Below are 22,407 nucleotides of genomic sequence, written 5' to 3' on the forward strand. Positions count from 1 at the left end.
TGCTGTCTCTCGTTGACCTTGCTTACCTTCTCCCTCCCCTCCTCCTCTTTACCCCTTCTTACTTTACTGCCTCGATACCTCTCCCTCTGTCCTTCCCTCTCCCCCTTCCTCCCTTTTTACCCCGGCCACCCCTCCCTCTTTCCCTTCTGCTCCCTCCCCTCTCTCACCCTGTCTGTCAGGATGGGTTCACGCCACTGGCGGTGGCTCTTCAGCAGGGTCATGAGAACATGGTGGCCCTGCTCATCAACTATGGCACCAAGGGCAAGGTCCGTCTGCCTGCCCTGCACATCGCTGCACGCAACGACGACACACGCACTGCCGCAGTGCTGCTGCAGAACGACCCTAACCCTGACGTCCTCAGCAAGGTACTGTTCTGTGTGTGTGTGTGTGTGTGTGTGTGTGTGTGTGTGTGTGTGTGTGTGTGTATGTGTGTGTGTGTGTCTGTGCGCAAGTGTGAGTGCGAGTGCGTGCGTGCGTGTGACTGTGATGACTCATTAAGCCTTAATATGCTGATGTCGTTAGCTGAAGTAATCAGTCATAACACTGTTGTGTTGACTTGGAGAAAAACAATAGCAGCAAAAGTGATTACATGAATAAACAAAAAAGCTGCCAGCAAACATGGATTATGAAAATAAGATAAAACAATCTCTCTGTGTGTCTCTCTCTCTATATATATGTTTCTGTCTCTTTATCTCTCTGTCTCTGTGTGTCTCTCTCTATATATATGTTTCTGTCTCTTTATCTCTCGCTGTCTCTTTTTCTGTCTCTTTATCTTTCTCTCTCTCTCTCTGTCTCTCTCTCTTTCTGTCTCTATCTCTTTTATCTCTCTCTCTCTCTTTCTTTCTCTGTTTCTCACTCTGTCTCTCTGTTTCTTTTTCTATCTGTAGACTGGCTTCACTCCTCTCCACATTGCGGCTCACTATGAGAACCTGAGTGTGGCCCAACTGCTAATAAACAGAGGCGCCAATGTCAACTTTACTCCCAAGGTCAGTCCATTAACCCTCACCGCTACTGCCTTAACTATGACATTGATAACATAGTCCCTCAAAGACCCCATTTCCTAACAGGAGAGTCTTTGATTAAATTGATTTAGAAATTGTTCTTTCCCCTTTCCCAGAATGGTATCACCCCCCTACACATAGCCTCCAGGAGGGGTAATGCGATCATGGTTCGACTTTTGCTGGACAGAGGGGCCCAGATAGACGCCATGACCAAGGTACTGTAACCCTACACTTGCTCCTCCTCTTCTTCCTCCTCCTCCTCTTCTTTCTGCCATTTGACTTTTGGACCCTACCTGGCTCCTTCCATCTATTTAGGATGAGCTGACCCCTCTGCACTGTGCGGCCAGGAACGGTCATGTCAGGATCATCGATCTCCTGCTGGACCTGGGGGCTCCCATCCATGCCAAGACCAAGGTCAGCCAGAAGCCTCTCGTGGCCCACTCTAGAGAAAATAAAGGGCCATACTTTATGGCCACTTTGGCACAAAATCACACCCTTAAGGCCACTTTGGCACGATATCACACTCACTTGCAATTTTAGCAGTAACCAATGCCAAATGATCCTCTGCCAACTACGCTGACGCGTCACTTATTTCAGTATTATGAATTTATAGATGCTTTCTTCTCTCAAAGGTCTTACACTGCTCTTCTCTTTGTTTCCCTTTCATATCTTTCCCGGTTTTACATCCTCCCTCTCTCTCCTCCAGAATGGCCTGTCCCCCATCCACATGGCAGCCCAGGGAGACCACATGGACTGTGTGAGGCAGCTCCTCCAGTACAACGCTGAGATCGATGACATCACGCTGGACCACCTGACCCCTCTACACGTGGCGGCCCACTGTGGTCACCACCGCATGGCCAAAGTGCTGCTGGACAAGGGGGCCAAGGCCAACGCACGTGCACTGGTCAGCAGCTCTTCTAAGTGTCCTTCTATTTCTGTATACTGGTGCTTAGTGTGTGAGGTGTACTGGAGATGTCCATTGGTCTGGTTTACTGAACCTTTATAACTGGGTTGCGTACAGCAGGCACAAAGAGTAGAAAACATTATGAGATACGAATAAGCATTATTGGAGTACAGGCAGTACCATTTCTGAATGTGTTCTCCCATTTTGTGCATACTAAACGCAACCCTATGCTGAATTTGCTACATTTTTGGTCTGTGTTCCTATTGTGTTCAGAATGGGTTTACTCCCCTCCACATTGCCTGTAAGAAGAACCACATGCGCTCCATGGACCTTCTGCTGAAACACTCTGCCTCCCTGGAGGCCGTCACAGAGGTGAGATAACACTCTTTTGAAGAGCAATGGGACTTGTTGTGGATCTCAGGACAAGCTGTACTTTTTGTTATTGTTGGGTGTCAATTCTGTCATTACAAAATATCTGGAGGTGTAAATGTAAGCGTGATGGTGACGAATTGTTATTAAACCTTAACTCTCCTCTCTCTTAATATGCCCCCTGTTTCTCTCTCCCATTAGTCTGGTCTGACTCCTCTTCATGTAGCAGCCTTCATGGGGCACCTGAACATCGTGAAGAACCTGCTCCATAGAGGAGCTTCACCCAACGCCTCCAATGTGGTGAGAGAACCCAGTTTATAACCTTTATTCCTGACACGGGGGGGACATTTCCATCACACTCTGATTGACTAGTAGTAACTTGTTGAAATGAATACCAGCGAAGGTTATGGTAGATGGATTGGTATCTGGTCCATGCATTAATAACAATTTGATGGCTAAGGCCTGTTCTCTGTGTGTATAAGGTGATATTTTATGTGTGTTATTGATATTACATAGCATAGTCATGTGTTTAATGGCAGAGTGGTTGTGACAGGCTATGTGACCTCTGACCTGGGTTTGTGTAACAGAAAGTGGAGACGCCCCTCCACATGGCATCCAGGGCAGGCCACTGTGAGGTGGCTCTGTTCCTGTTGCAGAACACAGCACAGGTGGATGCCAAGGCTAAGGTACTGTACACAATGTCATGCAACCATACATACTGCCCACATCTACTGTATGTACGTCATAATGTTTTACAACAAACTTTGTCCTGGCTGGAATTCACATTCACACATTCACTGTTCTTCAACTACAGTCTACAACACCATACACTGCACAAATACCTCACTGTTACTGCTCGCTAAATACAGTTATCATTCCAACCTCTGTTTCTCCTCACTCTCACTCTTTCTCTCCATCCCTGTCTCTCTAGGATGACCAGACACCTCTCCACTGTGCGGCCCGTATGGGACATAAGGAGCTGGTCAAGCTGCTCCTAGAGCACAAGGCCAATCCCGACTCTGCTACCACCGCTGGCCACACCCCCTTACACATCGCCGCCCGCGAGGGACACACCCACACCAGCCGCATCCTCCTGGACGGGGCGGCCCAACAAACCAAGATGACAAAGGTTCTCCTTTAATTTACTGACTTCTTCTCTGTCTCTGTCTTTGTATCTCTCTCTTTCTCTCTCTCTCTCTGTCTTTCTGTCTCTCTCTTTCTCTCTCTATGTCTCTCTCACTTTCTCTCTCTCTCGTTCTCTCTAACCCCATTTCTCTCTCAAACTCATTCAATCTCAATCCTAATCCCTTCACACCTGACCTCTTTTAATTCTCCTGATCATGCTGAATCTGTGTTTGTGTGTCCAAGCAGAAAGGCTTCACTCCTCTCCATGTGGCCTGTAAGTATGGCAAGGTGGATGTGGTTGAGCTGCTGCTGGAGAGAGGAGCCAACCCCAATGCGGCTGGAAAGGTATGAAGAACACTGCAACACAGCATGGACTATCCTGTGCTTTTTATCAGTGTTAGGCATACTTCTCAATGCTGTGACCCACCTAAAGCTTATGGACCTTTCCTGTGACCCAAGTAAGAAATAAATCTTACATTTTTAGCACTGACCGTCTTTAATCACAGCCCAAAAGGAATCACTGTGTCCCGCCATTTTAGAAACGTTATGCACCCACAAAGGCAGGCTGATATTCTGTGATTTCAATAGCTAGTGACAGTAGGTGTGTGTATGTGTGTCCAAGCAGAATGGCCTGACTCCTTTACATGTGGCCGTCCATCACAACAATCTGGAGGTGGCCAAGCTGCTGGTTAGCAAGGGAGGCAACGCACACAGCACTGCCCGGGTAAGAGGAACAATGTAACACACACACCACACGCATTACTACACTGTATATCCCCCCCCCCCCCCTTTTCAGGATCATTGTACAGTATGATAATATGACCCACCCATTGATGATCCAGTGTATTACCCCTGCTGACCCCTGTGTCTGTCTATAGAATGGCTACACTCCCCTGCACATTGCAGCCAAGCAGAACCAGGTGGAGGTGGCTGGCTGCCTGCTGCAGTACGGAGCCTCTGCCAACGCTGAGTCCCTCCAGGGGGTCACGCCCCTCCACCTGGCCTCCCAGGAGGGCCAGCCGGACATGGTGGCCCTGCTCATCTCCAAACAGGCTAACGTCAACCTGGGGAACAAGGTACTGGACTAGAGAGAGGAAAAATTCATCTCTGACCTCAGCAGGGTTTGAGGCAAGCTTTCAGGGATAGCTAGCTAAGTTACACAGGGTTTGATAGACCTATGGTAAGATAAAGTGAGCATGATGTTTTCATCACTGTGTCAAACCGGTTACTGTAATTACCTTCTTGTATAGCATGCATGCTGTGGTACATATTTGACGGTCCACTGTGACTCAGACTGACTCAGAGCTGGTTAGTGAACAGACTGACCAACAGCCTCCTGTTCCCCCTGTGTCTATCAGAATGGACTGACCCCTCTGCACCTGGTGGCCCAGGAAGGTCACGTAGGGATAGCAGACACCCTGGTCAAACAGGGGGCATCAGTCTACGCAGCCTCACGGGTAAGGCATACATATGATATCAACCACACACCTCATAAAAGAGTATAAAAACAGAACAGTTTTATAATGTAGTGCAACATTTTGTTACATTCAGTAGAGTGGGGTTCAGTATAAGCAGTATAATGTACCACACACTATGATGACATGTCATATCCAATACTTTCATACAGCATCCACACTCTCAAATATGTTTTACTGCTAGGACTGGTACAACAAAGCCACCAAGCTGTTTATAATGAGGTAGTAATGAGGCCATTGAAACACTGCCAACTCTCACTATTTTCTCTCTCCCTCCCTCTCTCGCTCTCCATCTCTCTTTCAGATGGGCTACACAGCGCTTCACGTGGCCTGTCACTATGGCAACATCAAGATGGTGAAGTTCCTCCTGCAGCAGCAGGCTCATGTGAACAGCAAGACCAGAGTGAGACGCTGCTGCTACACTCCTCCTTACACATGGCACCTGTTAGTGTGGCTCTGCCCTGCCTCACGTCACTTCCGCCTTCACTCCAATTACATTAGATTGGACATGGAATTTATACTGAATAACATCTTGTCAATGTCAGCAATCTTGCATTTACTGTAGCACTCAAACTCTCTCTGTCTCTCTCTCTCTCTCTCTCTCTCTCTCTCTATGCTACCCCTCTCCACGCCCCTCTCTAGGTGGGCTACACTCCCCTGCATCAGGCCGCCCAGCAGGGTCATACTGACATCGTTACGCTGCTGCTCAAACACGGAGCCCAGCCCAACGACATCACCACTGTAAACACACCCTTCTTCGTTTTCCTCATCCCTCCATTCCACCCTTCTCCTCTATATCTGCTTTTACTATATATTCTCTTCTTCACTTCTTCACATTATCCCCTCATTGCTTTCCTCTACTCTCCTTCCATCATGCTTCCATCTACAGGCTTCTTCTGGTGTCTGATCTGTGTGTCTCCTGTCTGTCTCTGTTCTCTGTGTTAGAATGGGACTTCTCCTCTGGGCATCGCCAAGCGTCTGGGTTACATCTCTGTCATTGATGTGCTGAAGTTGGTCACAGAGGAGGCTGTTTCCGTGGTGAGCAGCACTTCACATGGTTACTAGTGGGTTTGTGTATTCTGTGAATCTCTGACCTACAGTACAATAACATTTTAACTGGAATGATGTATTTGAGCATGTCAGATGATAGCACTCTTTCTCTCTCCTTCTCTTGACTTTTCCCAGATCACCACAGAGAAACATCGGATGAGTTTCCCTGAGACAGTGGATGAGATATTGGACGTTTCAGAGGATGAGGGTAGGTTGGTGCACTCCCGAGACACGTTTATTCTTAGCTCGTAAGGCTTTCTGTCAGAAATAGTACTTCTGTGTGTCTTGTGATTGTCAGCCCCGGTTCAGTGTCATGGCAGAGGACCGAAGACTAGGGAAAAAGGTCAAGCACTGCCATGAGACTGAAACTTTTATTTATTTTACTAGGCAAGTCAGTTAAGAACAATTCTTATTTTCAATGATGGCCTAGGAACAGTGGGTTAATTGCCTTGTTCAGGGGCAGAACGACAGATTGTCAGCGCAGGGATTCAATCTTGCAACCTTTCGTTACTAGTCCAACGCTCTAACCACTAGGCCACCTGCCTAGTGGTTATATGACTAGCCTAAACAATGCCTTTTTCCATTTGTTTTGTAGGCATTGCAGCGCTAACATTAGGTAGGACTGTGTCCGTCTCTCTGTTTTGTCCGGTCATCTGGTGGCTCGTGCAATTGTGCCTTCATTGCAAGAACCTTCTCATTCTCTATTCTCTATCAATCTCTCTTTATAACTCTCTCACTTTCTCATACATTCTTCCTGCTATCCTATTCTCTTTCTCTCTCTCTCTTTCCCCTCTCTTTTCTCTCTCTCTTCCTCTATGCTCAATGTAACAACAATGTCAGTGTTTTATTGGCATGTGATGTGGTCATGACATTGTCCTTTACCGTTCTGCCACTGACGGGTCCAGTCTTGCAGTGCTTAATTGATCAACAGACTAATTACACAGATACAACTCCAGCTGAGAAGCACTCAAGGAACAGCAAAAACATGTTGACTGTGTGTATACCCCTCTGTAACGGCTTGTAGTTATATGAACCTTTTCCAGTAACCAAGGCATTCCCTCCCATACAGAAATCCAATCTCTAACAGGCATGCTCACTAAAGCTGTAACCAACCAGGTGCCATACTGGGGACCATGCAGTGTGTGTTCTATTCTGTGTTGTCAATCGTCTTGTTTTTCCATTGGTCTCCATGGGCTCTGGTTGTTGTCGGTTTGACTCCATTGCTTTGATTGATCTGAAACTGCTTGGTGATGTTACTATATGTGGAAATGGATGGGTGGTGGGCGGCAGTGGGTAGTGGTATTGTGGCTAATGTGACAGTGTAGACTCTCTATTGACTTGTCTCTCTGTCTCTCTGTCTCTCTGTCTCTCTGTCTGTCTGTCTGTCTGTCTGTCTGTCTGTCTGTCTGTCTGTCTGTCTGTGCTCTGCAGGTGATGAGTTGCTGGGGATGGATGGTGCTCGCCACCTGAAGCTTGACGACCTCAAGGACCAGGATGATGAATTCCTGTCCCCTAAGAAGACCCTGAGAGACTTTGAGGGTGGACTGGGTACCACGTAAGTGACAGCGCCAGGGTCGGTCTGAACACGTTGTGCATCAGAGTCCAGTCATCTGAAGAAATGTCCTGAAATGTGAGGGAAAGGATTTTCCACCATATTCCTCTTTGGCCCACTCACTTCTTTTATCTCTTTCTTTTTTTTGGTGTAGGCCATACTCTCCTGCTATTCCCAGAATCCCATGCGTATCCCCTGAGACCGTCCTGCTGGAGGGGGTAATGTTTAAAGGAGTTATTCATTTGATTGGAAACAGGTGGTAGATTAATCTCATCAAATGCAATTGCTAATGCTGATGATTAGAAGGTGCTCTCTCTCTCTCCCTCCCTCTGTCTCCACAGCACACCCCTGTCCCCCTGCCTAAGGACTATGATGAGGACTCTCTGATCCCCAGCAGTCCTGCTACAGAGACCTCTGACAACGTCAGCCCAGTGGCCAGCCCTATACACACAGGGTCAGTTTACTCCCTCTACAGTGCTTACGCACTACAAAACCTGTACACCCTATTACACACGATACTAAATCATTACAGCATAACGAATTTGCAGGTTTCGTCATATTTCTTCCATTCAGTGTGATTACATCCCTTTTACGGGGTCATTATGACTGTTTTGTGATTTAGTTTGATCAGGATGATGTTGAATGAAGCACGGTTGGATAGTTATTCTCTCAATAATGGTGGTTCTCATTGGTTGCTGTTCAGGTTCCTGGTCAGTTTCATGGTGGATGCCCGGGGGGGCTCCATGCGTGGCAGCAGACACCACGGGCTGCGTGTCATCATCCCCCCTCGGACCTGTGCAGCCCCTACCCGTATCACCTGTCGTCTGGTCAAACCCCAGAAACTCACCACCCCTCCCCCACTAGTGGAGGGAGAGGGCCTGGCCAGCCGTATCATCTCCCTGGGGCCCTCCAGTATGCAGTTCTTAGAGTAAGTGTGTGTGCAACTGTGTGCATATATGTTTATATGTCAGTCAATCACCCTGTATTTGATGGGACAGTGGGGATCTTGCATTTCAATGTCCAGTGGAGAGTGATAGTGACGATTGTTTTAAAGGGGGAACAAAAACTTTTTAGGAGCATTAATCACAATAGATTCAAATACATTAATCACAATAGATTCAAATACATTAATCACAATAGATTCAAATACATTAATCACAATAGATTCAAATACATTAATCACAATAGATTCAAATACATTAATCACAATAGATTCAAATACATTAATCACAGTAGATTCAAATACATTAATCACAATAGATTCAAATACATTAATCACAATAGATTCAAATACATTAATCACAATAGATTCAAATACATTAATCACACAAAAATCACAATGTCAAACAATTACTCCGTTCATAATTGGATCAGAGAGGCAAACATTGGAACAATTTTCAAATAAATGTTTCATATACATTAATAAAAAAGCCTACATGTCAAAGTGTAGGTGATATGCATATTGACCACAGCCTCATATCAAAACCGATGCTGACATGAGGCGCCAGAAAATGTAGCCAAACTTTAATGAGACTTTTAATTACATATATATAGACTAGTGTCATGTTTGAAAAATATGATGAAGGATAATTAACGTTTAAAGGCTTGATAGTGCCTGTTCTGCACTGCACATCACCCATCTGGAGTCTGAGCAATCAATCACATGTATTTATAAAGCCCTTCTTACATCAGCTGATGTCACAAAGTGCTGTACAGAAACCCGGCCTAAAACCCCAAACAGCAAGCAATGCAGGTGTAGAAGCACGGTGGCTAGGAAAAACTCCATAGAAAGACCAGAACCTAGGAAAAAACCGAGAGAGGAACCAGGCTATGAGGTGTGGCCAGTCCTCTGGCTGTGCCGGGTGGAGATTATAACAGAACATGGCCAAGATGTTCAAATGTTCATAGATGACCAACAGGGTCAAATAATAATAATCAGAGTGGTTGTCAAGGGTGCAACAGGTCAGCACCTCAGGAGTAAATGTCAGTTGGCTTTTCATAGCCGATCATTCAGAGTATCTCTACCGCTCCTGCTGTCTCTAGAGAGTTGAAAACAGCAGGTCTGGGACAGGTAGCATGTCCGGTGAACAGGTCAGGGTTCCACAGCCGCAGGCAGAACAGTTGAAATTGGAGCAGCAGCACGGCCAGGTGGACAGCAAGGTGTCATCAGGCCAGGTAGACAGCAAGGAGTCATCAGGCCAGGTGGTCCTGAGGCATGGTCCTAGTGCTCAGGTCCTCAGAGAGAGGGAAAGAAAGCATACTTAAATTCACACAGGACACCGGATAAGACAGGAGAAATCCTCCAGATATAACAGACTGACCCTAGGCCCCGACACATAAACTACTGCAGCATAAATACAGGAGGCTGAGACAGGAGGGGTCGGGAGACACTGTGGCCCCATCCGACGATACCCCCAGACAGGGCCAAACAGGCAGGATTTAACCCCACCCACTTTGCCAAAGCACAGCCCCCACACCACTTGAGGGATATCTTCAACCACCAACTTACCATCCTGAGACAAGGCCCACAGAGAGTATAGCCCACAAAGATCTCCGCCACGGCACAACCCAAGGGGGGTGCGCCAACCCCGACAGGAAGATCACGTCAGTGACTCAACCCACTCAAGTGACTCACCCCTCCTAGGGACGGCAGAGGCGATCAGCATGTTGAAACAATTTAAAACCATAAACTTAATTGCTTCAGACTAAAAACTGTCATTTTTTTAAGCAAGTCTTACCTAATTTCAAAGTAGCCTTGACAAAATACGACTATGTTGAGGGAGTTACTTTAAACGCTTAATATGCCTTTGAAACCAGCATTTTTCCATGTTCTATTGGTTTTCAAATCAACTTTCCTTTACTTACATAATCCTAGTAACCCATGCTAGTTGATGCATCTTTAGATCTCCCCTCTTTATTCATTTCGAAAGGATATTTTCATCTGTCACATGAAACCGCTCGCACGTGCGGTAATTACATTTTGGAACGTTTGCGCATAGTTTACAGCCGTGTGCGCATTGTTGGCTTATAATATTGCTACGAATCCCTTTGGCCCTGCAGTCTAGGGGGGATGGAAACAAGACCCGTAACATAACTCATGCAAATTATAACAGTGAAAAGGAACAGTGAGAACAAAAACCACAGACAACTTAAATAAGTTGTCTGTGGCTAGACTGAGCTAGACTAGTCCATGAATTTAAATAGATGGCCATAATCACCCCCAGATACACCTGGCTAACTTGATGGGTCATATAATCATCTGGAGTCTTTTGTTTAGACATGTAGCTAGCTAGCTAGCTGGCTAAACAATTAACCATAATCCCAACCCATACTACTAGCAATACAAAATGATTTGTCATAGCTAGCCACCACGCATGAAATGCTGTAATATGAATCTGCCGGTAGCTGAAACTTACCAACTAGGTTCAATGTTTGCTAGCTAGATAACATTAGACTATAATTAGCAATGCAAATGGATTTCTGAGATACGAATAATATTACTATACAGATCATGCATGTAAAGTTAGCTAGCGAGCCAGCAAGATAATGTTCGCTGGCTAGCGAACAGTACACTTTAAGCTGCAATGAAAACTACTTTCTGACAAAATTAGAAACGTATAACATCTGAAAATGTATCTAGACTCTTACACGTGTACATGGATGAACGCTTCACGGCAGGCTGGAACCCCTTTAACTCCGTTTTGTTTGTACAACTTGTTTGGCCCGAGTTGTGTCAAGTCACTCTGGTTCAATGTGATCGTTTGCAGAAAGTAGTCCGTCACAACTTTTTTCCACTGATGTCGGTAGCAACTGCTAAATTCAGGGCAGCAATGTTGTTGAAAGCAGTGGCAACACTTTTGCAGTTCTCCATGGCTGACATTTCTCTTTCAGAAAAGCAGTGGTAGCAAGGATTATTTACACATACTAATCAGCTCATGTTATAGACAGAAGCATGCTACATGGCAGACCAATCCGATCTCTTCTCTCGGCATGCCCAGCCCATCCATTTTCTCAGCCAATCTGTAGCTAAAACAACTCGGCTCATAATTTAACAATTTTATTTGTATTTACAGATGGCATACACGTTTGTGATTAAGGCACATGAACATTTACATGTTCCAGAAGGGATTTCTGACAAAAAAACTTTCAAATGCCTCTCCTGTGAAGTAGTGACTTGCGACATATGACTAGCTTCCTGAAATGGGTCACATTTGATTGTAATTGTAATTTTATAGGCTATCAAGGGTAGCCAACCATCCTCCAGGAGAGCCTTAAAGGGGCAGTGTTGTATTTTGAGACAGGCTTGAATATGCAAAGAAGCCAATAGGCAGAGTGTAGCCTACATTTTTGTCTGATTCTCTGTGGTAAAAAAGGTAGTAATGCATTTTATTTTGTAAAGTGGTTCCTTGCATCATACAATGATGTAAACATGGTGTTACAGACCAAGTGGCTTGAGCTTTTGGACGTACAAAATCAGTCCTACAAGTGGCTAAAAAAGTTCATATCAAGCCCTGAATAATATAATAATAGGATGTTAATGTAGAGTGGTAATGTCTCTATAGGCCAGTGATAGTGGAGATTCCTCACTTTGCTGCTCTGGGTCGAGGGGACCGGGAGCTGGTGGTTCTGCGCAGTGAGAACGGCTCTGTCTGGAAGGAGCATCGCAATCGCTATGGCGACGAGGTGCTGGAGACCATTTTGAATGGCATGGATGAAGGTCAGTGTAACAATGATAAATGTCATCCCCCTACAGCAGAGCCAGCTGCATCTTCATGCACTATCCTGTCTATCTAAGGACAGACTATTCACATGTACCACACATTTAAGTAGTCTACAGTATATAATTTGAACAACATACACACAAAAACATACCTATACAAAAAACTAATCCATATGCCTCTCTCTCTGACACCCCTCCCTCAGACCTGGAGAGTCACGAGGAGTTGGAGAAGAAGAGAATCCGCCGAATCATCTCCACTGACTTCCCCCTCTACTTTGCTGTGGTGTCCCGCGTTCAGCAGGAGAGCGACCTGATTGGCCCAGAGGGAGGTCAGCTGACCAGTAACCTGGTCCCTCATGTCCAGGCCATCTTCCCTGAGACAGCGGTCACCAAGAGAGTTCGGCTGGGGCTGCAGGTGAGGAAGAGGATGAGGAAGATAAAGAGGAGGGGAGAGAGCAGCAGAGAGATGTTCAGCAGTTTCAGACACCGAACATCCCTCCTTTAGGTTCTGTCTTTTTAAAGAGGACTTTATGGAAATGCAGGGTTTTCATGCAGGAGTGAATAATGCTTTCTGCACTGCTCTTACAAAGAGCTGTCCCAGGACTGTATTCAATCAAGTTTGATTGAATGGGACATCTTGGCAGGTAGCTGCTCGGTTTAGCTTACTCAATCAGTGCTGTCTGTCCTGCCAAACAAGCAAGGTTGGCACCACAGCAACAATGCAGCTGACTAATGCATCAAACTGACTATGGAATACACACATAGAAACTGGGACTCAGGAATGCTGACTACCTCCAAATACTGAAGCTGGATTCGTTTTATTTTTCCATGACCACAGTTTGTTGTTTTATGTCTTGCTGAATCTGTGTCCCATATTGCCTAATTTGTTGTACACTGCATTTGTCATATAGCATTTTTGCATGTATGAATGTTGTCTTTTTCTTTTTTTCTTTATCCAGCCTTTCTTCACACTTCAGTTCCCTGAGCTAAATCCTGCTATGCTGACAAAGATGATGAACTGATATTCAAATGTGCATGTTACTTGGTTTTATGTGTGAGTATGATTGTGTGCACTTTTTTGTCCATTGGTTAGATGTTCAGTATGTTCAGGTAGGACTATGTATTATGTTGTCTGAATATGTGTGAGTTTTTCTTAATAATAGTTTGTTGACTGTGCTCCGGAGGGCGAGTAATGTGAGACAGAAAGTTCGAAAATAATTCTGTTATATTTATTCCTATTTTTGTCTCCCATTTTAATGCATCACCTGTCCTTTCTCCTTTATCCCTTTCTCTTTTCTCTCACTCTTTCTCTTCTCCCTTCTTTCCTCTCCCTCTTCAGGCTCAGCCGATCCCAGACGAGCTGCTAACTCAACAGCTTGGTAACCAAGCGACCTTCAGTCCAGTGGTCACGGTAGAGCCACGACGACGCAAGTTCCACCGGCCAATCGGATTACGTATCCCACTGCCCCCTTCTTGGAGGGAGAGTCCACGTGACGCTGGGGAGGGGGACACCACCAGCCTGCGCCTACTCTGCAGTGTCATTGGTACGGTCCGGCGTGGAGTTTACTTTATACCCTTAACAACTGATTCATGGCCAATAGCGTTCATTGCCAACATAAGTGAGTGTTAGGACAGGGGTGAAGGCGAGAGAACTAGTGCTGACCAACAAAAAGCATCACGAGCCAAGCCAGTCAGTTTTCTGAAAGCGGTACGGGGACAAAAGCAGGTCTCTGAGGGGAAAGAGAGGGAATGAGTAAGTGGAGGTGTATAAAAAGAGAGAGATGAAACAGTCCTTTGTCTCCCAGGTGGAACAGCACCTGCCCAATGGGAGGATATAACTGGCACCACCAAGCTGATGTACGCCAACAACTGCGCCAACTTCACCACCAACGTCTCCGCAAGGTGTGTTCTAATTCACACTCACAACAGTCAGCCATGCACTCTCCTTTAGAGGTTATACAAAATGTATGAAGCAGAACACCCTTATACTATTTACCCAATGCATACAGGCAGATGTAACCTTATCCTGTGCCAAACCATATATAGTTCCATCCACTGACGATATGGAACACCTGACTTTCCATTACCTTTACTCTTTAACACAACACACACTCTCTCTAACGACTATCCCTCACCCTTCTCTGTGCGTCATCTCTCCTCTCATCCTCTGCCCAGGTTCTGGCTGGCAGACTGCCCTCGCACGGCCGAGGTGGTGACCTTCGCCAACCTGCTGTACCGGGAGCTGATGGCAGTGCCCTACATGGCCAAGTTTGTGATATTCGCAAAAATGAACGAGGCGCGCGAAGGCCGCCTACGCTGCTACTGCATGACCGACGACAAGATGGACAAAACCCTGGAGCTGCATGAGAACTTCAGCGAGGTGGCACGGAGCAGGGATATAGAGGTCAGCAAGGGGCAAGGGTCAGGGGTCAGGGGAAAGGGTTTTAGTGCGTGTCAGTAGGTTCTACTACATTTAAATTCACATAACTCAGACATTTGTGTAAATAATCCATCGAAGGCAATGGAGGATTTTTCTCCCCTGACTCTCCGTCGCCCCCCTAAGGTGATGGAGGGCATGCCGCTGCACCTGGAGTGCTCTGGGAACCTGGTGCCTGTGAGGAAGGCCACTCAGCAGCCACGTAGCTTCAGCTTCCAAGCCTTCAGAGACAACAGACTGCCTGTCTCGGTCAAGGTCCGTCTCCCACTCATTCTCTATGTTTTCGCATAGGAATTGTGATCTAGTCAATTTAATTGAAATGTCCTTCTGTCAGTCAGTCTGTTTTATTCCTTCCAGGACATGTCAGTCTGTCAAACTGTCTGTTTATGCATTTAACATGTTAGTCAGACAGGTTTTGTGTTGAATCAACAGTCAGTCGGTCTTTTGATCCAATCTACATGTGTGTGTGTGTACATCTGTCCCGTCCATCTATCTCTTTATCTTTTTATACGTTTATTACAATCATTGTGTACCTTCTCCCATCTCAATCACTCCATCTCTCAAACTGTTTCAAATCTATCTTTCTCTCCTTGTTTAACTGTGTTGAGTTCCAACCAACATGTTTCTATCACATACACCCTGTCCCTCTATCTGTGTGGCTGTCTGTGTTCCTCTCTATTTGTGTGTCTGTGGTATGTGTCTGCGTGTGCGGCCATGTGTTTGTCTACCAATAAATCTGTCTGTGTCATCTGTATGTCTTTCTGTGTGGCTTTGAGTGTGACGTGCGCTTCCGTCTCAGTCAGTCTCAGACGAGTGTGTTGTGATGTATTCTCCACTGTGGTGTACCTACCAACTCTACCTAGCTGTAACTGTGTGCACGTCCTTTAGCTCTTTCACCTTCTTGCCTGCCTGCCAATCTTGTGGCCTGCCTGTCTGTATGTCTGTCTCACTGTCTCTCTTTCTCTCTCTCACGGTCTCTGTTACTGTCTGATCTGACAGACGCCCAGGTAAATGTGCAGGTAAATCTCTCTCTCTCGCCTGCCTATGGACTGCTTCCATCCCTTCCCCACTGTGTTTCTGCTCGACAGACCCACTACACTGCAGGTTGTCTAATTCCCTCCTTGGCTCTGTTCTTCTTCCCCCTCTCTTTTTTCAATTCTTCTTCACCCTAACATCTTGCCCATCCTCTTCTTTATCCTTCATATCTGCTCCTCTTACCTCTGTCACGCTCTCTTGTCTCTCCTCCTCGAATCTACCTCTTCTGGTTTTCCTGCTTCTCTCGCTCTCTGTCTCTCTGTCTCTCTCTGTCTGTCTCTCTCTCTCTCTCTCTCTCTCACTCTCACTCTCACTCTCACTCTCACTCTCACTCTCTTTGTTTCTCTCTCTCTCTCTCTCTCTCTCACTCTCACTCTCACTCTCACTCTCACTCTCACTCTCACTCTCACTCTCACTTTCTCTGTCTCTGTGTATCTATCAGGTTAGAGACAGCAATAAGGAGGCATCTGGGTTCCTTTCTTTCCTGCGGAAGTCTACCAAGTATGAGGACTCCCAGCATGTGCTGTGTAACCTCAACATCACCATGCCACCCTGTGTCAAGGTACACACAGTTTCTCATACACCCACTAAACGACTCACATGCAACCCCTTTTAACCCTTCTAAACCACACTCCACTACCAACATTACACACTCACAACCCCTCTCAACCTTGCCAATACAAAAATATATTATTTTCGTTCTACATTAGCAGATATCATTACAGTTATTATTTGAATTGACATTTTGAATGGGGTGTTTTTTTGCTTTATTGTTGCTGTTGATTGATTGGTTCTTTAATGTTGCTGTTGATTGATTGATTCTCAGTCGTAACAAATGATGTTGCAATACCTCTTAGGGAGCTCTGTCTGCACCTTCCTCAGCTGATGAATGATCAGTTGAGCTTTGAAGGCTTAAAAAAGACCTGAAATAAAGACCTGAAATACAGACTTTTGAAAGGTTTTAAAAGCAAAGATTAACCAAATATTTAGATGTCCTGCTATCATCCCAGTGCTATTTTAAGCATTTTTGTTATCTCAAACTCGACTAAGATAGTACAGTACAAAGTAATAGTCACAAAAGCAGCATAGATACAATAAACCACATTCAAACATATCATTAGACAACTTTGGGAGAAGTTACTTGTATTTCAGCGATAGAAGCCATATCTAGTCACTGATGTGTGTGTGCTTTGTGACTGTGTCCCTTGTGTGCGATCCAGGTTGTGGGGAGTGAGGAGCGCAGGCGAACTCTGACCCCACTGGCCCTGAGGGAGCGCTACAGCATGCTGAACGAGCCCGGTCTCGGTAAGTCATACCATGCCTGTCCAGAAGCCTTCTCCCCACTATACAGGAGGAGACAGGGCCTGAATGTTGCACCCCTTCTTCCCTGCTTCCCAGTCTACTTCTCTCTCTATTTCGTTCACGCATGAGCCTTGGATGCACTGCACTACTATGCCCCATAATACACAGCAGTGTGATGATGGTGCTATATTGATTATGTGTCAAAGATTAGCTAAGACCTACATATCCAAACAGCTCCATTGAAAACTAGAACCCTTCCAGAGTTCTGGTAACATTAGTACTGAATGACCTTTTATGGTTTGCATGTCCCTGGGGCTGGTCGCTCCACTACCAGTCCTGTTAGCATGGCGGATATTTAGCATTTATCTTAGCGCTGGGAATGGGCGGGTCCTCACAGAGGAGCCCTCTGATTGGCCCATGGTAGATGAGCAGAGAAAGGAAGGAGTGCTCATTGGTTACATGGTGAAGCACAGCGCCGCTAACTTGCAACTCAGTTCCTCATGGTTATGTTACGCTAACAGAATGGACTGGTGTCTGAATGAATGCCTCCAATACTCTACCTACCGCTAACCTACCCTGCCTATAGTCTGCTAACACACATGGATCTTATGGGCAAAACACTATACTCTGTGGGTAATGTGTCAAGGTAAGTTTGCTATTATGTTCTTTAAAAGCAACTGATTTTAATGGGTTTGATTTGTTGGGTATTTGGTGGTTAGTTTGGTCTCCTTTAATGAGTAACATGGAAAATTGTGTAAAAATGTTAGTTGTTGTTCTATACTGTTTATACAGTTTACAGTGTTCAGTTGTAAAGTCGGGATTGACTATTTAATTTGCAGTAGATGTTCTGAGTCAGACACAGTTGTAAAGTATATTTAGCTCTGAGACTGTTCTGTTTCTGAAGTTGTCTCTTTTTTTTTACAGTGAATGCCATGGAGAGGACAGAGCTCAAGATCTCCCTCATATCTGAACAGCTGGGCTTGAGCTGGGCAGGTCAGTGCTCCTCTACACGGGTGATACTGTATGCAGTCTACTATATGTGGTAAGATAAACTTACATACGTATTTGATTGACCTAATTATTTATTCTTCCTCGCAGAGTTGGCGCGGGAGCTGCATTTTGGTGTGGATGACATTAACAGAATCAGGGTGGAGAATCCTAACTCCCTCCTGGACCAGAGTTCAGCCCTGCTCAACCTGTGGGCCGGCCGGGAGGGCAAGAGGGCAAAGAGTGAGTCTCTATCTGTCTGTCTGGCTGTCTGTGTCTTACTACAGTCCCCCAGCACAACTCTCTTCATTCCTTTCCCAATTTTCTGCCCTCTCCCTCTCCTTTACTTCCTCTTTCCCTCTGTCAGTGGAGAGTGTGTATGGGGCTCTCAAAAACATTGACCGTTCAGACATTGTGAGTTCAGTGGAGAGCCAGCCACAGGCAGAGGCCGGGGCCTCAGAGGATGGGGCCTGCAGACTGGCCGACAGCGACTCCACCATGCTCTCCCCCAGTGTTATCAATGGTAAGAGACACATGCACAGAGATGTGCACACACACACACACACACACACATACAGTTGCGCTCACACACACACACACATTCCACCAATGTGATCAGTAGTATGAATAGACCATACTTGCCCCTAGTAATGTCAATGGTGAAAACAAGATCAATGAGAAGACTAATACTCTTCCCAAGTGTATGGGTAACACAGATTGAACCTTATCTCTGTTGCTCCACAAGAGATCACGGACACAGGTCGTCCACCTGTAGTCTACAAGCCACGAGTTATTAGGCACCCATTTTTCACAAGGGGTAAGTGGGCTGCATGGTTGATTTCTTCTGGTGATTCTCAAAGGATTTTGAGTCACGTCTGAGGAAGGGTGCGATTTCCACCATAACCCAGTGATATGTGAGCATGTAATGTGAGCATTTCCTTATTGCATTTTGGTGACAGCCGTCATTCCAGTTTCACTGTTCTGACACCTCGTGCTTTAGGCCTGAACATGATGGTTCTCACATGACATCATAGGAGGATAAAACCTCAAATAAACACAACTTGAAGACATACTGTATATCATTTGAAATGACAGTTCTACACATTGAGTTAATTAGGAAAGACTAAAATATACATTTTACCTCTGTGTGTTTATGTTTTAGTCTAGTATATGGATGAGTCAGATATGCGTGTGTGTGTGTGTGTGGGGGGGGGGGGGGGGGGTGAACACTAAGTGGCACTAGTACACAGTTTGCACACAGTTTGTGTGCTCTGGGCCTCCATACCTTGTTCCTTTGTTACTCCCCTCTGTCTCTCCTAAGTCTGTCCCTCGTTCTCTCTGTGTCTGTGACATGTCATATCTGCCGCCCAGCCGCCCTCCTCTTCCTCCTCCTCAAAGCTTTTCCTCTCCGACCTCTAACCTCATATTGACCTCTGGGCCTCTCCTCTCTCCTGTCATCTTATTTTCCCGTGCTCACGTGTTCAGTCAAGCGGGGACGCTGTCCTCCTCTCTCGATGTAGCTCTGTGTCTCTACATGTGCATGCTGCCTGACTCACTGTACCTCTCTCTGTGGCTCGCAACAGGGAAGGGTGTGTTTCTATAGGTCTGGGAGGGTCAGTGTTGATGTGTTGTGGGGTGGAGGGGTATTAAAATAAAGGTTTGCTGTTTTGCAATAAGAACTGTGTATTTGCATGGCATGCTTTCTGCATGACTATTTCCTTATGTGTATTTGACTTTTTCTTGTTTCTCTGCTTTTTTGTCAAACTTGTTTTAAATGCTGTATTAACTGCCTAAATCTCAGTGGGGTTTCTGTGAATTCTATGGTGTTGGTTTAATGCTAGGCTGTAACCCAAAGTTGACCGAACAGCACTTAATGTTCTAAAACATAATGTAGCTATGACATGACAGCTTTGTCATTATGACAATGCTGTCGTAATGTTACAGATACATTGTTAGAATGTTATGTGCCAGCTAATGTGTTCGATGGCGTGGAGGAGTGTGTGTGCCTGGGTGTGTGTGTTCCTGTGTACAGTGACCTGTGTGTGTGTTTTCATGTGTCTCTGTGTGTTGTTCATAGGTGGACAGTGCTGTGCATTGTATTTGTGTGTTTGTAAATTGACAATCGATGTGGAGTTGTTGTGCTTCACTATGTGTTGTAATGTTATTTTTACACTTTTGTCTTTAAATTGGGAGGTACAGTAAGGACTAATCCAGATAAACCATCATCATTCAACATCCGTTTAATTCAGAACACCTCTACCCCTCTTCATCCTCACCTCTACTCTCTCTGTACTGCATCATCACTATAGCATCCCAAAAACACACATGCACGCTCACATACACTAACGCACTTTTACAGTTAAACCATTCTCCGTAGGCATCACCACTCTGAAAGAAATCAAGCCAGACTTAATTTATTAAGGCAGGCAGGCAGACAGACAGACAGGCAGGCAGGCAGGCAGACAGACAGACAGGCAGACAGGCAGACAGGCAGGCAGACAGGCAGGCAGGCAGACAGACAGGCAGGCAGGCAGACAGACAGACAGACAGACAGGCAGGCAGGCAGACAGACAGACAGACAGACAGACAGACAGACAGACAGACAGACAGACAGACAGACAGACAGACAGACAGACGTATTTGTATGTGTGCCTGTGTGTGTGTGTGCACTTGTGCATATGTGTGTGTGAAGGTGAGTTCAAGTGCAAGTAACTTGTCATTTTCCCAGCAGCTGCCTGACCCTCTCACTTGTGATTAGGTTTGGAACGATAATGGAATTTGAATCTCAATGATTATAGTATCACAATAAAATGTTTTTATCACAATAATAGAAATTGGAGCCTATCAGGAAGGTGAATGTGTTTAAATCTAAATGTTGTTGCTAATAACTAATTGAGAACAATGAAAATGATATTGCGATAAACATGGACACAATTAAATTCAATATCACAGGTATCATTGAACATGCGTATCGTGATAATTTGGTAGTATTGATTATCGTGCCAACCCAACATACCCCAAACACCCCACTCACCTGCTCTCTCTTAATATCTTGGATGACAGTTTCAACTGCCATTCCACATTCTTACTTATTAAGAAAACCTACCACTTCACCCCTTTCCCACAGACAATGGACAGACAACAAATAAGACTCCATGTCTAAGCCTGTATTCCCTATATAACACCTGCTGCTCTCAGGGTGAAAATCCTGTCATATGTCACAATACTGTAAAACTGCTTCCTTCCATGCAGCCTCCATTAGAACCACTGACATATCACTAGATCAGTGGTCTGCAAAATCACTGTTTTTCATGGAACGTGAGACAATTGTTTCACTACTACTGATTCCAAGAAGGTGCCAGTCAGTGTGTGTGCCTCCTTAGAACTGGAAGTAGTGAAAACAAATCTAGTCACTTTCTCTTACCCAGCATATTGTGACACAGGACTGAGCCCCACTGTTTCCTATGGGGCAGAGAAACAGACCCACTACTCCCCCATCCATGTCTAATCCACCTCTCCCCTCCCCTAACTCCCCCATCCCTGTGCCTGCGTTGTGTTAGTCTCCCTCTCTCTTTATCTCGCCTCCCTCCCAGGTTACGGGCTGGTGCAGGAGGAGCTGCTCTCCCCGGCCTCCTTGCAGTACAGCCTGCCCTCTCCACTGGGTGCTGAGCCCTACTGGCAGGAGGTCTCCGGCCTGGAGTGTGCCCCAATCGCCACCACCGAAGAAGACATCCTGATGGAAATGTCTGACGTGCAGGTGTGGCCCTCGGGGGTCAGCCCCTCCCTGGTCCCAGTGGAGGACTCATCCCTGGATGGCAGCAGCCGGGCTGATGACTCAGAGGGGGCCACCCTGACCCTTCCCTTCAGCCTGGGGCGCCCCAGCAGTGGGGCAAGCTGGGCCAGTGGCTCCATCATGGGGCTGGAGGAGGAAGAGGAAGGGGAGGTAGAAGAGGTGCGGCAGGAGCCAGCAGACAGGGACAGGGTGAGGGCCAGTGGTGCGGTGCCAAAGGTCAACCTGAATGGCCAGCTGGGAGGTCAGAGGTCGGAGGGCAGGAGGGTGGAGGTAGCAGCATCAGTGGCGGGCAGCAGTGTGACTGGAGGAGGAGGAGGAGTAGGGCAGAGTTCAGAGGAAGGGCTTTCTGTTGTTTCAGGACAGCAGGTCTATGCCCAGCTGTGTGAGATGTCAGGACTGAGCCGAACCATGGAGCACAACGGAGACAACAGGTGAGACTCAGTCAGGGGTTCAGACTGGTCTAGTCAGACAGTCCTGCTCTCTATGTGTGTACTGAATCCATACTCAATACTCAATTCCATGAATACATTATGGCATTCTTTTTTCGTGTATTTTGTCTGTCTGTCTTGTTCTCTTTCCTACTCGCACCTCTGTCTCTGTCACTCTGACTCTGCTCCTCTGTCCACTCCGTCTCTCTGTCCCTGTCTCCCCCTCTCT

General features: G+C 46.1%; 1 protein-coding gene across 1 annotated transcript in view; it reads left to right on the top strand.

Moving 5' to 3' along the window:
- The window catches only part of LOC139408594 (ankyrin-1-like), an 88,902-nt gene that overhangs the window by 56,566 nt on the left and 9,929 nt on the right, over positions 1-22,407 (top strand). The window contains exons 6-39 of the mRNA XM_071152662.1: positions 180-365; positions 888-986; positions 1,118-1,216; positions 1,317-1,415; positions 1,708-1,905; positions 2,179-2,277; positions 2,476-2,574; positions 2,862-2,960; positions 3,206-3,403; positions 3,646-3,744; positions 4,025-4,123; positions 4,278-4,475; positions 4,758-4,856; positions 5,179-5,277; positions 5,517-5,615; positions 5,820-5,912; positions 6,060-6,132; positions 6,520-6,540; positions 7,356-7,479; positions 7,631-7,694; positions 7,818-7,930; positions 8,180-8,404; positions 12,039-12,193; positions 12,400-12,611; positions 13,536-13,740; positions 14,002-14,098; positions 14,372-14,600; positions 14,760-14,888; positions 16,111-16,230; positions 16,889-16,973; positions 17,895-17,963; positions 18,069-18,200; positions 18,325-18,480; positions 21,551-22,181. Coding sequence (XP_071008763.1) covers positions 180-365; positions 888-986; positions 1,118-1,216; positions 1,317-1,415; positions 1,708-1,905; positions 2,179-2,277; positions 2,476-2,574; positions 2,862-2,960; positions 3,206-3,403; positions 3,646-3,744; positions 4,025-4,123; positions 4,278-4,475; positions 4,758-4,856; positions 5,179-5,277; positions 5,517-5,615; positions 5,820-5,912; positions 6,060-6,132; positions 6,520-6,540; positions 7,356-7,479; positions 7,631-7,694; positions 7,818-7,930; positions 8,180-8,404; positions 12,039-12,193; positions 12,400-12,611; positions 13,536-13,740; positions 14,002-14,098; positions 14,372-14,600; positions 14,760-14,888; positions 16,111-16,230; positions 16,889-16,973; positions 17,895-17,963; positions 18,069-18,200; positions 18,325-18,480; positions 21,551-22,181 — 4,802 coding nt within the window. The remainder of the gene's footprint in view (positions 1-179; positions 366-887; positions 987-1,117; positions 1,217-1,316; positions 1,416-1,707; positions 1,906-2,178; positions 2,278-2,475; positions 2,575-2,861; positions 2,961-3,205; positions 3,404-3,645; positions 3,745-4,024; positions 4,124-4,277; positions 4,476-4,757; positions 4,857-5,178; positions 5,278-5,516; positions 5,616-5,819; positions 5,913-6,059; positions 6,133-6,519; positions 6,541-7,355; positions 7,480-7,630; positions 7,695-7,817; positions 7,931-8,179; positions 8,405-12,038; positions 12,194-12,399; positions 12,612-13,535; positions 13,741-14,001; positions 14,099-14,371; positions 14,601-14,759; positions 14,889-16,110; positions 16,231-16,888; positions 16,974-17,894; positions 17,964-18,068; positions 18,201-18,324; positions 18,481-21,550; positions 22,182-22,407) is intronic.

Source organism: Oncorhynchus clarkii, chromosome 5 (assembly GCF_045791955.1).
Source record: "Oncorhynchus clarkii lewisi isolate Uvic-CL-2024 chromosome 5, UVic_Ocla_1.0, whole genome shotgun sequence".
NCBI classification, from domain to species: domain Eukaryota; kingdom Metazoa; phylum Chordata; class Actinopteri; order Salmoniformes; family Salmonidae; genus Oncorhynchus; species Oncorhynchus clarkii.